Below are 19,161 nucleotides of genomic sequence, written 5' to 3'. Positions count from 1 at the left end.
CCGGAAATAGGGCAGGTTAACTGAAACAGAGGAAAAGGCATCACACGGATCAGCACTGAAGAACACAAGGTTTGATTAAGCTGTGGCTCAGTAACAACAGGTGTAAATTTGTCTCTCAGGTGCTTCCTACTACTTAGGGGCTTGTGTGGATGTGTGTGTTTAGCTGGGGGTTTATTATTTATCACCTCTTTGAAAGATAGGGAAAAGTGCTACAGGAATTAAACTTTTAGGAAATTTACTCTTAAAATTTACTATTTTAAGAATAATGAAATTATCAATAGTCATAATAATTGAATGGAAAAGTCTCGTTTTCCTCACATTTAGCCCCCAAAAGGCTGACAATATGGATCAGAGAGGGGCTTGTCGGATGGCGCCACCTGTGAATGAGGGGAAGAAAATAAACCAACTATGAAGTATTAGGTTTTCAAATTCAAACCAAGGAGTGACAGCAACCATCACCACTAGTGCCACGGTTACACGAGCCACGGGTATATTAAACACCCAGGCACCATATATGCAAGTCTGACCCTAAGAAAATCCAGTTCACTAAAGCAAGCCGACCTGATTTACAAGGGAGTCCTTTGAAGAGGAAGCTATCTGGACTCACTGAAAAATGATTTGTTTCCCCCCAAAGTACCTCTACCCAGCTCTTTCAGGAGCAGACACACTGGGGAGGGGAGACCACCCTGGGCTTCCTGACATAGAGACCCTTGCTGGCTTGCCTCTGTCGCTTGGAGTGTTCCAGCTGCTGGAATTGGAAAGGCCGTCCTTCCTCTCACTGCAAGCTGAGCTCCTGAGGGTGGAGAGCTGGCTCCTGAGCAGGCTGGTTTTGGTCGGTTCTGTGGGTACCACAGGGAGAAGGGTTAAAGGAATGTGGGCTGGAAGGAGGTATTTCATGAGATGCAACTACATTCTTGGATCCTTTAAAAAGAAAGAAAGTTCAGTCTCCCAACCCTCAGGGGGACAGTACTGCCACCAAGTAAATGCTGCGGTAATGGCTTGTTCCACTGATCTGAGTTCAAACTCTGCCCCTCTTGGAGAGAGATCTGCTTCCGAGCTCATTCAGGTTGTTGGCAGAATTCATTTCCTTGCAGTTGCAGGACTGAGGTCCCATTTCCTTGCTGGCTGTCAGCTGGGGGCCTGTCTCAGCTCCTTAAGCACCCCCATTCCTACTCATGGGCCCCCTCTATCTTCAAGCCAACAATGGCACACCGATGTCCCTCATGCCCCAAATCTCTCTGACTTCCTCTTCTGCCACCAGCTGGTAAAAGACCCTGCTTTCAGGGGCTCACACGAGTACACTGGGCTCTCCTAGAGAACCTGGCCGAGGTCACATAACACTCTCATCACTCCCAGAATCATGGGAGTGATGCCCCATCACATTCACAGCTTTGCAGCGTTTAGAGCGGGACATCCTTGTAGTTCATTTTAGAAACTCTGCTGACCACAGTTGCTGTCTAAGCCTTTATGTATATTATTTTCTACCCTCTGTTGGGTCCTTTCAACTAGGAAGTAGACACTTATCAAATTCTGATATTGAATCTGTGTGCTTTAGAGGATAATAAGTTTGTACCAAGACATGTTGATTACTTTTCCCATATGGTCACAGAAACCACACTAATTGTAAATGTGTTCTGTACTTCACGACCTGGATGCCTTCTGTAGTACCAAGGCTTTATGTAGTATTCATAAATGAAATGCGCCCTATTTTCGACAAGAAGGGACTTACCTTCTCTTACAGGAAATTAGACAATTAGAGTGAAAATTAGCTAATAATCTGCATTGTCTATCTTTTGCACAGAAAGATAACACCAGTGGTCTCCATGCATGGAGTTAGGAGTGTGCTATGTGTCATTTGTTTTTCTAGGCAACAAACAGGGTGATTCCTGTTTTGGTTGCCTCTGTAACAAGGAATTAAGAAGGATAAATTTTCTCAGGAGCTACGTCTGTGAGCAAAAGAGATGAATGATCCACATAGGAGAGTTGAACTCCTGCCCCTGACTACACCGGCAGGCCACCTTGATCAAAATCGCTGGGCAAAAACAACAGGTGTGTGTCCAAATGAAAATGAAATTTAGCTCCCAAAGTCCCCAAACATAACAACTGTACTATTCCCAAACTTTGCAAATAATGAGTAAAAGTATATTGATCTGGCAGCGGATTCAAGGATTTAACTACTCCCCCAGCTCTGTACAGTCAGTCACCACATTTCATCACTCTTCTAAATTAAAAATTGAAACAGAATAAAAACTCAGCACAGGGATGCCTACCAATAGCAACAATCCCAAATCTAAGTGAAATGGTACAAATGACAAAAGGCCACTAAAACGTTCAGGATCAGTGGCAAGTAGCATTTCTAGCAAAAGTCACGTTTACTGGAATGGGCAGGCAGGACTGGCAAAAGGGATGCTACTGCACAAGTGGCCCAGTATGGGAATCCTCTTTGTCCCCATGGGCTTAAGGCAGAGACACCAGGGCAAATGGACAGATCATGCAAGAGGGACCAAGCTTCAGCCAATGCCTCTTGGTCCCTATGGGGTTGAGGCTCTCTTCTCCTGCCCAGAGACATGGGGACACGCAAAAGACAGTGTGTGTGTGGCAGGGGAAGCCACCACAACCTTCCTCCACTGAGAGGCAACTAGCATCCTGGCCTGGGATACTCCTCTGCTCCCTCAGGCAGCACCAGTAGGAGCCCCAGTGACACCAGGAAACCAAGCACCAAGATAACACCACAAAGGCTGTGAAAAACGAAATTACCATTGGAACCACAACCCACAAGAGCAGGCCATGACCTATGAGCTAACTTTAAACAGGACAACTGCTTCCTAAAATAAAAGATTTACACAGCATCCAGGGTCCCTAACAGAATAGACAAAACATTCAGGATACTGTAAAAAAAATCATCCATCATATCAGGCATCAAGAAAATCACACCTTGATGGAGAAAAAACAATCAAATGACGCCAATACCATGATGAGTCAGAAGCTGGAATTATCTGACAAGGATCCCAAAGAAGCTGTCAGAAAGATGTTTCAGCAATTAATTACAATTTCTCTTGAAACAAATAAACAAATAGAAAAGCTCAGCTAAGAAATTGAAGCTATAAAAGTTTCCAAGTGGAAATTGTAGAACTAAAAATAAAATAAGAGAAATAAAAAAAACTTGTTGGATGAGCTCAATAGTAGAGTGAAAATGGCCGAGGGCAGTATCAGAGAACTCTGGGGACAGAAAAATAGAATTCAGCCAATTTTAACAACAGAGAGAAAATACAATAAGAAAAGATAAACAGAGCCTCAGGGACCTGTAGGATAATAGCAAAATACCCAACATTCATATTATCAGAGTCCCAAGACAGGGAGAAAAGAAGTGGGACTGCGAGACCATTTGAAGAAGTAATAGACAAAAACTTCCCCAATTTGGTGAAAGATACAACATACAAATCAAGAAGCTGTGCAAACCCCAAACAGAGTAAACCCAAGGAAATCCATGCCAAGATGCGTTATAGTTAAACATTGAAAATTCGAGACAAAGAAAAATTTTTTAAAGCAAGCCAGAGAGAAAGGACCCAGTACCTAGAGGGAAGCACCAGTTTGAACAACGGCAAATTTCACATTTAAAAAGTAGGAGGCCTGAGGAAAAGGCACTATGTTTTTCAACTACAGACAGGAAAGAACAATCAACTGCAAATTCTGAATATGGCAAAAATGTCCTTCAGGAACGAAGAGAAAATAAAAACATTCCTAGACAAAGAAAAAATAAAAAATAATTGTGGCTAGCAGACCTACCTTTAAAGACTGAACACAGGAAGTTCCTCAGACAGACAGGAAATGATAAAAGAAGGAATTTTGGAGAATCAGGAAGGAAGAAAGAACAAAAGAGAGCAAAAATATGGTAAATACAATAGATTATCCTTTCCTCTTGAGATTTATAAATCATATTTGATGATTTAAAATAAAAACTGTAGCATCACCTGATACTCAAGACAATGATATTTAAAACTGGGGAAGGCAAAGAAACCTAAATTGAAGTAAGATGTCCACACTCACAAAAAGTGGTAAAATGTTGATACCAGAAGTGTTATAAGTCATATTTATATGCTGTTATAATACCCAGAGAAGCCATTACAAAAACCATACAAAGAGTTACATTCAAAAGCACTGCAAATAAACACTAAGGCCAAGTGGAAGATATTCCAGACATACAAGGCTGCTTCAACATTTGAAGCAATCAATGTAATCCACCATCATATCAACAGACTAAAGAAGGAAAACCATATGATATATATCATTTGACACAGAAAGAGCATTTGACAAAATCCAGTACCAGTTCATGATAAAAACTCTCAGAAAACTGGGAATGAGGGGAACTTCCTCAACTTCATAAAGAATATCTACAATAAACCTACAGCTAAAATCATATTTACTGGTGAAAGATTGAATATCTTTCCCCCTTAAGACCAGGATAAAGGCAAGGATGCCCATACTCATCACCCTTATTAAACATAGTGCTGGAAGTTCTAGCTTCTTCCAACAAGGCAAGAAAAAGAGATAAAGCCAGAAAGACTGGAAAAGAAGATAAAACTGTCCAAATTTGCAGGTAACATACTGTATATGTGAAAACAGTAAGGAGTTCACATACACACCAAAATTAAAAAAAAAACACCCACAAAACCCAAAAAACTCCTAGCACCATTAAGTGAGTTCTGTAAGATTGTTCATTATGGGATCAACACACAAAATCAATCACATGTTGATACACTAACAATGAACATACGGCAACCTACATTAAAAAACCAATACCATTTGTAATTGTTCCAAATACTAAAATGAAATAATTAGGTATATACTTAACAAAATATGTACAGGATGTGTAAGCTGAAAATTACAAAATGCTGCTTGTTAGACATCAAAGAAGATTTAAATACATGGTCATGGTCAGGGGTCATGTTCATGGGTCATGCCACATTCAGAGGCTGGATGAATCAACATTGTAGAGATGTCAGCTGTTCCCAAATTGATCTACATAGATTTAATGCAATTCCTATCAAAATCTGAGAGGTTTTTTAGTAAACACAGACAAACATATTCTAAAATTTAAGCAGAAATTTCAGGCCCTAGAATAGCTAAAATAATTTTGCAAAAGAAAAACAAAGTTGGAAGAATCACTGTATCTGATATTAAAGCTTACCATGTAGCTACATTAATGAAGACATTGATCAGTGATCTATGTGGAGAGATATACACATAGATCACTGAAACAGAACATACAATCTAGATTTAACCCACGCAGATATGCCCAGATGATCTTTGGCAAAGGTGCAAAATTAATTCAATGGAGTAAGTATAGCCTTTTCAACAAATGCTGCCGAAGCAACATCTATAGGCCAAACAACAAACAAACATAAAAAACCTTGATCTAAAACTCACACCTTATACAAAAATTAACTCAAGTGAATCATGGACTTAAATGTAAAATATAAACCTACAAAATTTGTAGGAAAAAACATAAAAGCTAATCTTCAGGAATTAGAGTTAGGGAAAGAGTTCTTAGATTTGACACCAAAACCATGATCCATAAAGGAAAGACTGATAAATTGGAGCTTATCAAAATTAAAAGCTTTTGCTTGGCAAAAGATCCTAATTAGAGGATGAAAAGACAAGCTACAGACTGGGAGAAAACATTTGCAAACGACATATCTGATAAAGACCTAGTATCTAGAATACATGAAGAACTACCAAAATTCACCAATAAAAAACAAACGATCCACGTAGAAAATGGGCAAAGCACATGGGCACAGACATTTCACTGAAAAGGATATATGGAAGAGGATATCTATTTCACTGAAGAGGATATATTGTAAATGAACACAAAAAAAGATGTTCAATATCACTAGTCATTAGGGAAATGCAAGTAAAAACCACCATGAGACGTTACACACCTATCAGAACAGTTCAAATAGAAAATAGTGACAATCAATACCAAGTTCTGGCGAGAATGTGGAGAAACTGAATCACTCATTCTTTGCTGTGATAATATAAAACGGCACAGCCACTCCAGCAAATAGTCTAGTCTGGCAGTTTCTTATAAAACTAAACATTCAATACTATATGACTCAGCAATGGCACCCTTGGGCTTTATCTTAAAGAAATAAAAAATTATGTTCACATAAAACCTATACAAAAATGTTTATAACTGCTGTATTTGTGATAGCCCCAAACTGGAAACAACCCAGATGTCCTTCAACAGATGAATGGTTAAACCAACTCTGGTACATCCGTATCACAGGATACTACTCTGTAATGAAAAGGATTTAACTGTTGATACCTGCCAAAAATCTGGATGAATCCCAAGGAAAATATGTTGAGTGAAAAAAGCCAAAACCCAGAGGTTATGTGCTGTATAATTCCATTTTATATAACATTTTTGAAATGACAACATTTTAGAAATGGAGAACTTAGTGGTTCCCAAGAGTTGGGAAAGGGTGTCAGAGGGAGATGGCTGTGGTTATAAAAGAGCAATGCCAGGGATTCTTGTGGTGATGGAGATGTTCTGTATCTTGACTGTGATGGTGGAAATATGAAACCATGTATGATAAAATCATATAGAAGTACACACACACATAAATGAACACATGTAAAACTGGGGCAATCTGCGTAAGATTGTGGATTGTATCAATGTCGATCTCCTGGTTGCAAAATTGTACTATTTTTTCAAGATGTTACCAATGGGGTAAGCTGGGTGAAGAGCAGATATACGGGAGCTCTCTGTATTATTTCTCATAACTGCATGTGAATGTATAATCACTTCGATAAAAATTTCAATTTAAAAAACACAGGTTTAGGCTTCTTTTAAAATATTATGGGGCTTTAGCTTTATTCTACCTTCTTGCATTGAAGGAAAACTGGTAATGAGAGTCAAACCATTTTGTTCACTGATACCTGCGTGGAGGACTTTCTTTTTCTGAATCTTTTGACTTGACAGGTCCTCTGGTACTTTCGACATTCGTGTTGATTCGACATCAGCGTGAGATTTTGCACATTTTTCTGGGGTTGAAACAATGGAACAGATTTCTTTTTGATGCCTGTTTTCGATAAAAAGTAGACAAAGAAGATGAAAGAAAAAAAAGGAGGGGGAAACAAAATTTCCCTCAAGAAGGCAGAGTTAGATCAATACAATCGTGTTGAATGCTGCAAGCTTAAGAAGTGAGCCTCTCCCCTTATATTTGGTTAAAATAAGAATAGTCATTTATCTCTGCCCCCGCAGAATAGTGGACAGGAGCCCAGCCCTGGCTCACATCACAGCTCTGTTCCTTCCCAGCTATGTGACTAAGTGCAGTCGCTCAATCCTCTAAATTTCATCACTTCCCTCACCCACAAACTGCAGGAAACATCAGCTGGGCCCTAACAGCATGGAGCTGATGAGAGGATTAACTCGAGAAAGAGTCTGTTGTAAAGCAGAAAGCATTATAGAAACCCTTTTCTCTAACTAAATGGTTGAACAGCTAGCTCTTATAAAAGCCAGAGAAGGGAAACCCTTGCCTTGAACCCTCTGCCAGCACCAGATCATGGCAAACCATTCTGTTGAAGATCTGGGGCCAGGAGGGATCCCCAAAAAATTCCTAAATATTTTCCCAGACACACCTTCTCTGACACTCTGAACACAGCAGCCACAGAAGGGAGTTTCCAGAACAACCTCCTGCTCCAACACTGTAAAGCACGCCCTCCTTCCTTCACCTCCCCCTCCAAGCCCATCTCCACGGAGCACCCGCCCAGTGTCCCATGATGCCCCACCACACTGCATCCTGTGACAAGGGCCCAGGCTTACATTCATCTGTGCACCCCAGTTCGCCTGGCGTATGATTTGTACTCAGTAAATGTTTGAAAAAAGAAAGAAGGGAGATGAGATTTGGAGGCTGTAACATTTATTTCACCTGGTAAAAAACTCAAATCTGTTTTCGACCACAGCTAGGTAGGCGAATTAACTTTTCCTAATGATATGTTATAAGGAACTACAGAAGCATAATATCTATAGAATGAGGCACTGCATTTTACTCTTTTCTTTATATTAATTCAGAGCTCTTATTATGTGCCAGGCATGCCCTCATTTAATCCACCCAACAACCCTATGATGACCATTATTCCCCTCTTATAGATGAGGAAATTGAGGCTCAGTGAGGTTAAGTAGCTTGCCCAAAGTTACTAACATGTAATGGTGGGAAGCCTGGATTAAAACATTCCTCTGCATGACTCTAGAACGTTCTCTGTATAGCCCCTAAAATATATATACATATAAAAAATGAAGAATACATCTACTAGTCAATCAATAGCAGATACAGTCAACTGACCAAACCAACTTCCAAGCAATAGCTGGTCATGTTGTCCTGAGATTTTTTAGTTTGATTAAGCAAGGGGAAGAAGACAGGTAAGGTACTAGCTGAAAGTATAGAGAAGATAATTGACACTGATGTGCTGCTCATTTATTTCTTAGTTTATTTGCTTAAATTCTCCAGATTTAGGAGATGTATCTAAGCTTTCCCAAACAAATTAAAAAAAAAATAATGCTGTAAAGTCTCATTATATAAGAGATGCCTGGTATAACATTTATCTTTTTACTGATTCCATGCTCATGCCCTGCGCCCAGCCCATATTAAATGTTTGCTAAGAGGAAGACAATAAATTTCGAAGAAGGAGAAATCCTGATTAATATGTATTTTCAACTTCCTTCCATTTTGCTATCACTCTTTTAAATAAAAAGACATCCTCCTGATGGGGTATTTATATGAAGCTGTGACACTTGAATGTGTGTACAATGTGAAATCATTTAAATAAGATTTGACACATTTTCTGAGTGTTTGTTAGGGTGGTTTTGATCTTTATTTAAGAACTACTAGTTAGAAACATATTAGAGGGAATTCCCTGGCAGTCCAGTGGTTAGGACTCTGCGCCCTCACTGCCGAGGGCCCAGGTTCAATCCCTGGTTGGGGAACTAAGATCCCACAAGCCATGTGGCACGGCCAAAAAACCCCCAAAACCAACCAACCAACCAACCAAACAAACAAAAAACTCCCCAAAATAAACATATTAGAATATAGGATGGGAAAAGACCCGAGGAATCATCTATCCCAAATCCTACCACCACAGCCATCATTTTAAAGATGAGGAAACTGAGACCCATAGCAATGGACAATATGGAGATCCACCAAGGTCACACAGAGTGAAGTCTGGACCTTGGCCTCCTGACCCTGAGTCAGATCTCCTTCATGACACAGCACTCCCGCTCTGCTCCGTCACTGCTTGGGTTGGTGGGGGGTACTGTCCACACTGGGTAGAGATGAGACATCCTTAGGGCCCGTGCAAGGGTTTCAGAATCTACATATAAGGATGACTATGTGGCCTCTCTAAGCCAATCATTATTATTCTTTTTTAATATATTTAAAAATTTATTTATTTATTTATTTATTTTTATTTTTGGCTGCGTTGGGTCTTCGTTGCTGTGACTGGGCTTTCTCTAGTTGCGGTGAGCGGGGGCTACTCTTCATTGCGGTGCGCGGGCTTCTCATTGCGGTGGCTTCTCTTGTTGCGGAGCACGGGCTCTAGGCGTGTGGGCTTCAGTAGTTGTGGCACACGGGCTCAGTAGTTGTGGCTCATGGGCTCTAGAGCGCAGGCTCAGTAGTTGTGGCGCACGGGCTTAGTTACTCCGTGGCATGTGGGATCTTCTCAGACCAGTGCTCGAACCCGTGTCTCCTGCATTGGCAGGCGGATTCTTAACCACTGCACCACCAGGAAAGTCTGCCAATCTTTATTAATTTACTAGATTATGAGTTCCCTTTCCTTAAACAAAAATCCTAACATAATCATACTATGTGATTCTTTAAAAGAAATCTCACAAAGCATTGCAGAAAGAAGTGGCAAAGAGATCCAGCAGAGCATCCTAGAGGACCCCCTGCGATGGGGAAGTGGGAGCTCTGCTGTACTCACTTGTCTCCATCCTTTTCTCCGTTGTACCACCAGTCCATGACCAAGGACTCTGAGTAAAGGTCTTGTACCTTCTCCAGGTCACTGCGTCCCTGCTCCATTTCCTTAATTAAAAGAGTCAGATCTTCATTCTGCCAAAATAAGTTAATGCATTACGAGATTAGAGTTTAGATTTCAAACATTTCTAACAGAAAACGAACTGTATCAGGAAAAGAAGAATCTAAAGAATTTCATGTAGTTCTTATATTATTCCTTTTTTAGACAGCCCAATTGAGGTATAATTCATTTATATTATAATAAACTGAATGTACGTGAAGTGTGCCATTTGAATAGTCTCGACATTCACACCTGTGAAGTCATCACTGCAATGAAGATAATAAACATATCCATTACCCCCGAAAGTCTCCTAGTTTCCCATTGTAAATCCGCCTTTCCTTTGCCTCAAAACCTCTTTTCCCCCAACCAACTACTCATCTCCTTTCTGTCACTATATAATATTAGTTTCAATTTTCTGGAATTTTATTTAAATGGACTCATATAGTATATACCCCTTTTTTGGTCTAGCTTGCTTTACTTTTATATTATTTTGAGATTCACCCATGATGTAGCATGAATCAGTAGTACATTCATTTTTATGGCTGAGTAGTATTCTATTACATACCGAATTCAAAATTTAGTCACCTGTGGATGGACATTTGAGTTTACAAGTTTGGGCTATTATAAATACTAAAGCTGTGAACATTTGTGCACAAGTCTTTGTATGGACATCTGCTTCCATTTCTCTTGGGTAAATAAATAGGAATGGAATGGTTGGATCATATGGTTGGTGATGTTGAACTTTTAAAGAAACTATCAAACTTTTCCAGAATGGTTGTACTAGTTTACATTCCCTCCAGTAATGAATGAGAGTTCTAGTTCCTCCATATAATTGCAAACACTTGATGAGGTCAGTTGTCTTAATTTTTGCCATTCTAATAGCTGTGTAGTGGTATCTCATCATGGTTAATGTGTATTTACCTAATGACGAATGATGTTAACCAGCTTTTCATGATCTTGTTTGCCATGCATATATCTTCTTTGATGAAGTGTCTGCCCAAATCTTTTGCTCATTTTTTGTTTCTTTGAGTTTTGAGAGATATTTATATGTTCTGGATACTAGTCCTTTATTAGATATACAATTTGAAAACATTTTCTCCCAGTCTACAACTTGTCTTTTCATTATCTTAGCATTGTTTTTTAAAGAGAAGCTTTTAATTTTGATCAAATCAAATTTATCAGTTTGTTCTTACATAGACTATGCTTTTGATATCCTATTAAAATTTCTTTGGGGGTTAACACAGTGTCTCAAAGGGTTTTTCATATGTTCTCCTCTAGTTGGAAGAAGACCTAGATTTTACATTTGGATCCATGTATCATTTGGATCCATGTATCATATTAATTTTTGAATATGGCATGATGTATGGAGGAAATTGTGTTTATTTTGTCCAATTGTTCCAACACCATTTTTGAGGGGGAAAAAAACTATATCCTTTTTCCACTGAATTGCCTTTGCATCTTTGTTGAAAATCAGTTGTCTACATATGTGTCAGTCTATTTCTGGTTTTGCTATTCTGTTCTGCTGATCTATATATCTATCTTTACACTAATACCACCCTGTCTTGATAACTATAGCTTTATATGTCTTGAGATCAGCTAGTATTAGTCCTCCAACTTTGATTTTCTTCTTCAAAGTTTCCATGGAATTAGTTTGTCAATTTTTAATTTAAAAAGCCTGCTGAGATTTTGATTGGGATTGTGATGAATCTAAAGATCAATTGAGAGAGAACGCACTTATTAACACTGTGATGTCTTCTGACCCGTAAACAAGATACATCCCTCAGCAATGTTTTGTAGTTTTCAGTATACAGGCCCTTTCACATATTTTGACAAATTTGTCCCTACATGTTTCGTATTTTTGATGCTATTGTAAATGATAATTTTTATTTCAATTTTTATTGTTCTTTGCTAATATGTAGAAACAAAATTCATTTTTGTATGTTGACCTTGTATCCTACAATCTTGCTAAATTCAATGATTAGTTCCAGTAGCATTTTTGTATATTCCATTGGATTTTCTACATACATAACCATGCTGAATGAAAATAAAGACTGTTTTACTTCATTCTTTCCATTCTGGATGGTTTTCCTGTCCTCTGGTTTATTGGGCTAACTAGAATTTCCATTACACTGTTGAATAGGAGTGGTGAAAGCAGACAACCTTGTCATTTTACTGATATGAGGGGGAAACCGTACAATCTTTTACTATTAGAGTATGGTGTTAGCTGTAGGTTTTTCCTAAGTGCCATTTATCAGAATGAGGAAGTCTGTTCTGTTCATATTTTGCTGAGAGCTTTCATTAGAAAAGTGTGTTGGATTTTGTCAAAACTTTTTCTGCATAAATTGAGATGACTGTAAAGTTTTTAATAAAGTATGTTAATTTGGTGAATTGTATATCAATTTTCAAATGTTAAACAAAACTTGCATTTCTGGGATAAACCCAACTTGGTCATTATGCATTCGACTTCTGTATGCATAAGGAATATTAGCCGGTAAGTTTCTTGTCTGATTGTATTTGTGAGGGTTTGGTATCAGGTTAATGCTTGCCTCATATGAAAGTATTCCCTCCTTTCATTTTCCTAGAAGATTTTGTGTAGAACTGATATTATTTTCTCCTTTAAATGTTTGATGTAAATCAGCTGTGAAGCAATCTGGGCCTGGAGGCTTCTATGCATAAAGGTTTTTTAACTACAAATTCAATTTCTTAAATAGATGTAAGGCTGTTCAGGTTATCTATTTCTTCTTGAGAGAGTTTTGGTAATTTATGTCTATTGAGCAGTTTATCACTAGATGTTGAACTTATTATTATTTTTTGCTTTACCAGTAAATTGTCTTTTTAAAATTAAATAACTGTAGATTTCATGCAGCTGTAATAAATAATACAGAGAGATCCCATGTACTTTTCATCCAGTTTCTCCCAAGGGAACAGCAGACAATCCCAGTGTCTTTTCATCCTGTTAACAGGGCCTTTTGCAAAGCAAAAGGTTTTATTTTTGATGAGGTCCAATTCATCAATCTTTTCTTTTATGGATCATGCTTTCGGTCTTGAGACTAAAAATTCTTTGCCTAGCCCAAGGTCCTTGAGATTTTCTTCCATATTTCTTTCCAGAAGTTTTATAGTTTTATGTTTTACATTTAAGTCCATAATCCATTTTGAGTTAATATTTGCATGAAGGGTGAGGTTTAGGTTGAGGTTCACTATTTTGTCTCTGAATGTCCAATTGCTCCAACCATTTTTTGAAAAGGCTCTCCTTCCCCCATTGAATTGCTTTTGTACCTTTGTCAAAAATCAGTTTGGCATACTGTGTGGGTATACTTCTGGGTTCTATACTCTATTCATTGGTCTAGGTGTCTGTTTCTCCACAAAAGCCATACTGCCTTAATTAATGCAGCTACACTGTAAGCCTTAATACTGCAATTATTTCTCCCACTTTATTCTTCTTTTTCAAGATTTGTAGGGTTTTCTAGGGCCTGTGACTTGCCATATAGATTTTAGAATAAGCTTGACCATGTCTGTAAAAAATCTTTCTGGGATTTTGACAGGAACTGAATTAAATCTATAAATCAAATAGATCTCTAATATGTTCAGTCATCCAATCCATGAACAAGGTATACGCCTGTCCATTTATTTAGGTTTTCTTTGATTTCTTTCTTCAGCCTTTTGTAATTTTCAGCATAAAAATCCTGTACATATTTTTAAAATATATATCTAAATATTTCATATTCTTTGGAGCAATTGTAAATAATATTGAATATTTAATTTTGACTTCTCAAAATGTGACTGAATTTTGTGTGCTGATCTTGTAACCAGTGGCCTTGCTGAACTCACTTAATAGTTCTAGGAGTTTTGTTTTGTTTTTTAGCTCCTTGGGGTTTTATGTGTAGACAATATGTTACGAGCACATAGGGACAGGTCTATTTCTCCCTTTCCGATCTGTATGCCTTTTGTTTATTCTCTTGCCTTGTTGTCATGGGTAGAGCTTCCAGTAGTATGTTAAATATGAGTGGTGAGAGTGGATGCCTTTGCCACTTTCTTGATCTTAGGAGGAAATTATTCAATCTTTCACTATTAAGTATGATTTTACTCGTAGATATTAAGTTGATGTAAGTTGAGGAAGTTCCCCTCTATTTCTATTTTGCTGAGAGTTTTTTATCATTAAAGGGTGTTGCATTTGGTCAAGGATATTTGTGCACAATAATATGACCATATGATTTCTCTTCTTTAGCCAGTTAATATGCCGGATTACATTGATCGATTTTCTAATGTCAAACCAGCCTTGTATATCTGAATAAAATCCCCCTTGGTCATAATGTATAATTCTTTTATACACTGCTGGATTCAGGTTACTAATATATTATTGACGATTTTTGCATCGTTGTTCATTGGTATATTGGTCTGTGGATTTTTTTTTTTTTTTAATACTGTCTTCTGGTTTTGGTGTCAAGGCAATACTGGCCTCATACAGAGAATTAGGAAGTGATCTCTCCTATTTCTTGAAATAAATTGGTTTAATTATTTTTTAACTGTTTGGTAAAATTCTCCATGGAGCCATCTGAGCCTTGGTATTTCTTTTTCAGAAGTTTTAAAATCATAAATTCAGTTTATTTTATGATTTTAGTGCTATTCACATTGTCCATTTTATCTTGGTTGAATTTTGGTAGTTGGTGGATTTTGTGGAAGCGGTCCATTTCTTTTCTAAGTTGTCAAATTTATGAATGCAAAGTTGTTTGTTGTATTCCTTTTATTATCTTTTAATGACTGTGAGATCTACTGTGATGTCCCCTATTTCATTCCTGATATTAGTGCTTTGTGTCTGCTCTCTTTGTCTTTGTCGGCCTTCTGAGAGGTTTTATCAAATTCTTGAGAGAATTTTTTTTCAAAGGAACAGCTTTTTGTCTCATTGATTTTCTCTACTGTTTTACTATTTTCAATTTCACTGATTTTTATGCTCTTATCTTCATTGTTTCCTTCCTTCTGATTGCTTTGGGTTTATTTTGCTCTTCTTGTTCTAGTTTCTTGGGGTGAGAACGCAGATTGTTGATTCAGTACGTTTTCTTGTTTCCAACATAAGCATTTAGTGCTATAAATTTCACTCCCAACACTGTTTTAGCTGCGTTCCACATAGTTTGATGTGCATTTTTGTTTTCATTCAGTTCTAAGCAAACTGAGAACTTCTCTTTGACCCATTGATAAAGGGTTTTCCTGGAGTGGACCATTTGCTTGGGCTGGGTCCCTCCTGTCTATTTTTCCTTCCCACTCTGGCGTCTCTGAACAGAGGTGGAGTCTCAGGACCATGGGGATAAAGAGGCTTCCCAGAGGGGACCACTTGTGGCTGTGTCCCTTTGGCTAGTCCTCTCACTTACTCCAGTAAACCTGTTTTTCTGGTACATGTGTTATATATTTGGGAACTTTTATAGCTAAAGTTCATTTTCGTTTGGGCATACCTGTGTATCTGGTGATTCCTTTTTTTTTTTCAGCTGTTTTCATCAAGGCAAACTATCACAGTGGCCAGAGTCAGGAGTTCAGCTCTCTTTTCGTGGGACAGTTATCTCCACTTTGTTCACAGTCAGAGCTCCTAAGGGTAGGGGTTAACAGAGCACTGAGTAGCCCCACATAGCACACCTCCTTCGGCCTTGTTGATGCTGGGTAGAGGTAGAGGCTCAGCTCTCCACTGGGGGAGGACCGCTGTGGGGTTAGTCCTATTTCACACTACCTCATCTATCTTATGCTGGTGGGTGTTGTGGAGGCAGCTTCCCACCAAGCCTCACTGACACAAGGGATGGGGGAAAGTGGAGTGTCACCCATCCCCAGCCCACACTTACTTTTTCATTTTTCACTGATGCTGGGTGTTTGTGGAAGCTTAGCTCCTTGCTGATCCCACTGCCATGAAGGTTGTGGTGAAGAATAGAAGTGACACCCCTGACCTCATAGTGCCTTGTTAAGTCTCAGTGCTGCCTGGTGGGACAGTGGTTCAGCTTGCCACTGGACGCCTTGGACAATACCCTGCTTGGGGAATGAGGGCACTGCTTACTTCTGCTGGAGTTGGGCGGGATGGATGATCAGCTTCCCTCTCAATCCTCTGATACTACCCTAGCACAGGATTTGCAGCACACCTGCTTCTGCCTGGTGGGGTTTGGAGAATCATCTTTCCATTCAGCCCCACTCACACTACCCCAGCAGAGAAGCATTGCCACTGGCTTCCACCATGTCGGGGCTGGAATATTCGCTCTCTGGGCAGATATACTGATACCACTTGACAGGGATATCAGAGCACCATCACTTCCTTCCACGGAGCAGGTGGGTGGTATGGAAGATCATCTCCCTGTTCAGCTCCACTGAAATCCTGGGGAAGGGGATGTAGTCTTCCCATTGGTGTATGGCTGGAGTAGGGCAGGTATTGCCAAAAAGGTCTTTGGCTAAGCTAGGGGAAATAGGTTGTTCTTGATCCATTTTTGGGTCTGTGCCTGTTAGGGATTCCAGGTTGGAGGCTTTGGCAGTGCCCCATCTGGGGTATATGGAAGACAACAACAAAACCCACAGAACTCATGCCATGTCATTCCCTAAGTTCTGAGGTCCCCAGGCATTCCACCTCCTTCTTTCTACTTTTCAGAGTCTTCCTTTGCTTGTTTGTTGTGTTATGTCCAGGGCTTTTAAGCTGTAAGACAGAGGACCTAGGAGGAATGGGGCTACTCCATTATTGCTGGAACTGGAAATCCCTCCAGTTATTTATAGTTAGATTTGAATAACAAGGAAAAAAAAACTTACATATTTACCCATGCAGTTACCATTTCCTTTGTTCTTCATTCCTTAGTGTAGATCTGTATTTCTATCTGGTATGATTTTCCTTCTACCTATAGTACTCTCTTTAACATTTCTTGTACTGCAGGTTTATCGATGACTTATTTCAGTTTTTATATATCTTTATTAACTTTGCTTTTTGAAATATATTCTGTGTATAGATTCTATACTGACAGTTGTTTTTCTTTCAGTACTTTAAAAATGTCACATCACTCTCTTTTCACTTGCATTGTTTCTAATGAGAAATCTGCTGTCATTCTTATCTTTGTTCCTCTGTATATAATTCACCTTCTTTTAAAATTTTCTCTTTGTCACTGTTTTTGAGAAGTTTGATTCTGATGTAACTTGGTGTAGTTTTCTTCATGTTTATTGTGCTTGGGATTCATTGAGTTTCTTGGATCTGTGGATTTACAGTTTTAATCCAACTTGTAAAACTTCTGGTCACTATTGCTTCATATATGTTTAAGCTACTTGAATTTTTCCACAGCTCTCTGATGCCTTGTTTTCTATTTTTCTGGTTTGTTTTTTTGCTTTTAATTCTCTGTCTTTTCTATGTTACATTTTGGATATTTCTATTGCTATCTTGCAGTTTACTAATCTTCTGTTCTGCAATGTCTGATCTGCTGTTCATCCTATTACATGTATTTTTTTATCTCATCCATGGTACTTTTTTATCTCCAGAAGTTTGATTTGTGTCTTACTTGTATCTTCCATTTCTCTCCCTAACTTTTTGAACATATCAAATACAGTTGCAATAACTATTTTCTTGCTCTAATACTAACATCTGAGTCAGTTTTACATGTTTCAATTTTTGTTTGTTTTTTCTCCTCATTATGGACCTGTATTTTCCTGCTTCTTTGCATACCTGGTACTATTTGATTGAATATCAGAAATTGTCGATTTTACTTTGTTGAGTGGTGGATATTTTTGCTTTCCTATAATTATTCTTGGGGTTTGTTCAGGGATGCAGTTAAGTTCCTTGGAAATGGACTGATCCTTTCAGGTCTTGCATTTAAGATTTTCTATACAGAACTTGAGAAGTGTTTGGTTGTTCCCACTGCTAAGGGAAGATCATTCTTTAATGATGCCCATAAGATTATGAGGTTTTCCAGTATAACTGATGGAAGTAGTATTCTCTGCCTTGTGTGAGCTCAGAGTACTGTTCCCTCCAATTCCTTTGGATGATTCATTCCCCAGACTCTGGTAGTTTCCTCACATGTAAGCATTGATCAGTACTCTGGTTTGTCACTCCTCAGAGCAGACAGTAAGACAAAAACCACATTCTCTAGAAGGGCATTCTTTTTTTTTTTTTTTTTAAAGGATTTTATATTTATTTATTTATTTATTTGGCTGTGTTGGGTCATCATTGCTGCACGCGGGCTTTCTCTAGTTGTGGCGAGTGGGGGCTACTCTTTTGTTGTGGTAGGCGGGCTTCTCGTTACGGTGGCTTCTCTTGTTGCGGAACACGGGCTGTAGGCGTGCAGGCTCAGTAGTTGTGGCTCACGGGCTTTAGAGCACAGGCTCAGTAGCTGTGGTGCATGGGCTTAGTTGCTCTGTGGCATGGGGGATCTTCCTGAACCAGGGCTCGAACCCATGTCCCCTGCATTGGCAGGTGGATTCTTAACCATTGTGCCACCAGGGAAGCCCACAGAAGGGCATTCTTGAAGTGCATATCATCAGGCCAAGACTGGAAGACTGAAGCATAGAATTTTATTTACTTTCTCCCATTAGTGCATTAGAATGGATTGCTTTATCAGGTGTCACGTGGTTATACAGCCTGAGAAGTCAGAAGACAACTACCTAACATCTGAATTTTTTGAAAGTTTCCCACAAATGTCTGTAAGCAGGCAATGGTTACCAAACTTTATGTATGGACCCCCAGGATGCTTGTTAAAAATACAGATTCCTGAAGTTTGGCAAAATGTTGATAATTGTTAAATTTGACTGATACGTACATGGTCCATATACTCTTCTCCTTTTGTGTTTGTTTGAAACTTTCCATAATAAAAACCATAGAAAAAAAACAAAATATATTAAGATTCCTAGGCCTCTATGCCTAGAGCCTGATTTAGTAGCTCTGAAGTAGGACCCAGGAATCTGCATTGTCACAGGTGCCTTAGCTCAGGTGGTCCTTAGACCACATTTTGTAGTACACTCACTGTTAAGTGATTCATTTTCTCAACTTAGTTGTCGTTGTGGTTGCTGTTTTCCCAATTAAAGTCTCATCCATGGGCCTCCAGCCATTAGTGCTGAAATAAGTGAACACTCTGTTCTCAGCCCATTAAGCTCTTA

General features: G+C 38.8%; 1 protein-coding gene across 1 annotated transcript in view; it reads right to left on the bottom strand.

The window, feature by feature from the left end:
* The window catches only part of VWA3B (von Willebrand factor A domain containing 3B), a 205,972-nt gene that overhangs the window by 69,117 nt on the left and 117,694 nt on the right, over positions 1-19,161 (bottom strand). Inside the window, exons 14-16 of the mRNA XM_068564559.1 lie at positions 9,979-10,106; positions 6,940-7,082; positions 723-839 (exon numbers count right to left, since the gene is read on the bottom strand). Coding sequence (XP_068420660.1) covers positions 723-839; positions 6,940-7,082; positions 9,979-10,106 — 388 coding nt within the window. The remainder of the gene's footprint in view (positions 1-722; positions 840-6,939; positions 7,083-9,978; positions 10,107-19,161) is intronic.

This window comes from Eschrichtius robustus, chromosome 15 (genome assembly GCF_028021215.1).
Source record: "Eschrichtius robustus isolate mEscRob2 chromosome 15, mEscRob2.pri, whole genome shotgun sequence".
Lineage (NCBI taxonomy): Eukaryota > Metazoa > Chordata > Mammalia > Artiodactyla > Eschrichtiidae > Eschrichtius > Eschrichtius robustus.
Note: the sequence above shows the minus strand (reverse complement) of the source record. Positions and strands in the feature narration are given on the sequence as shown.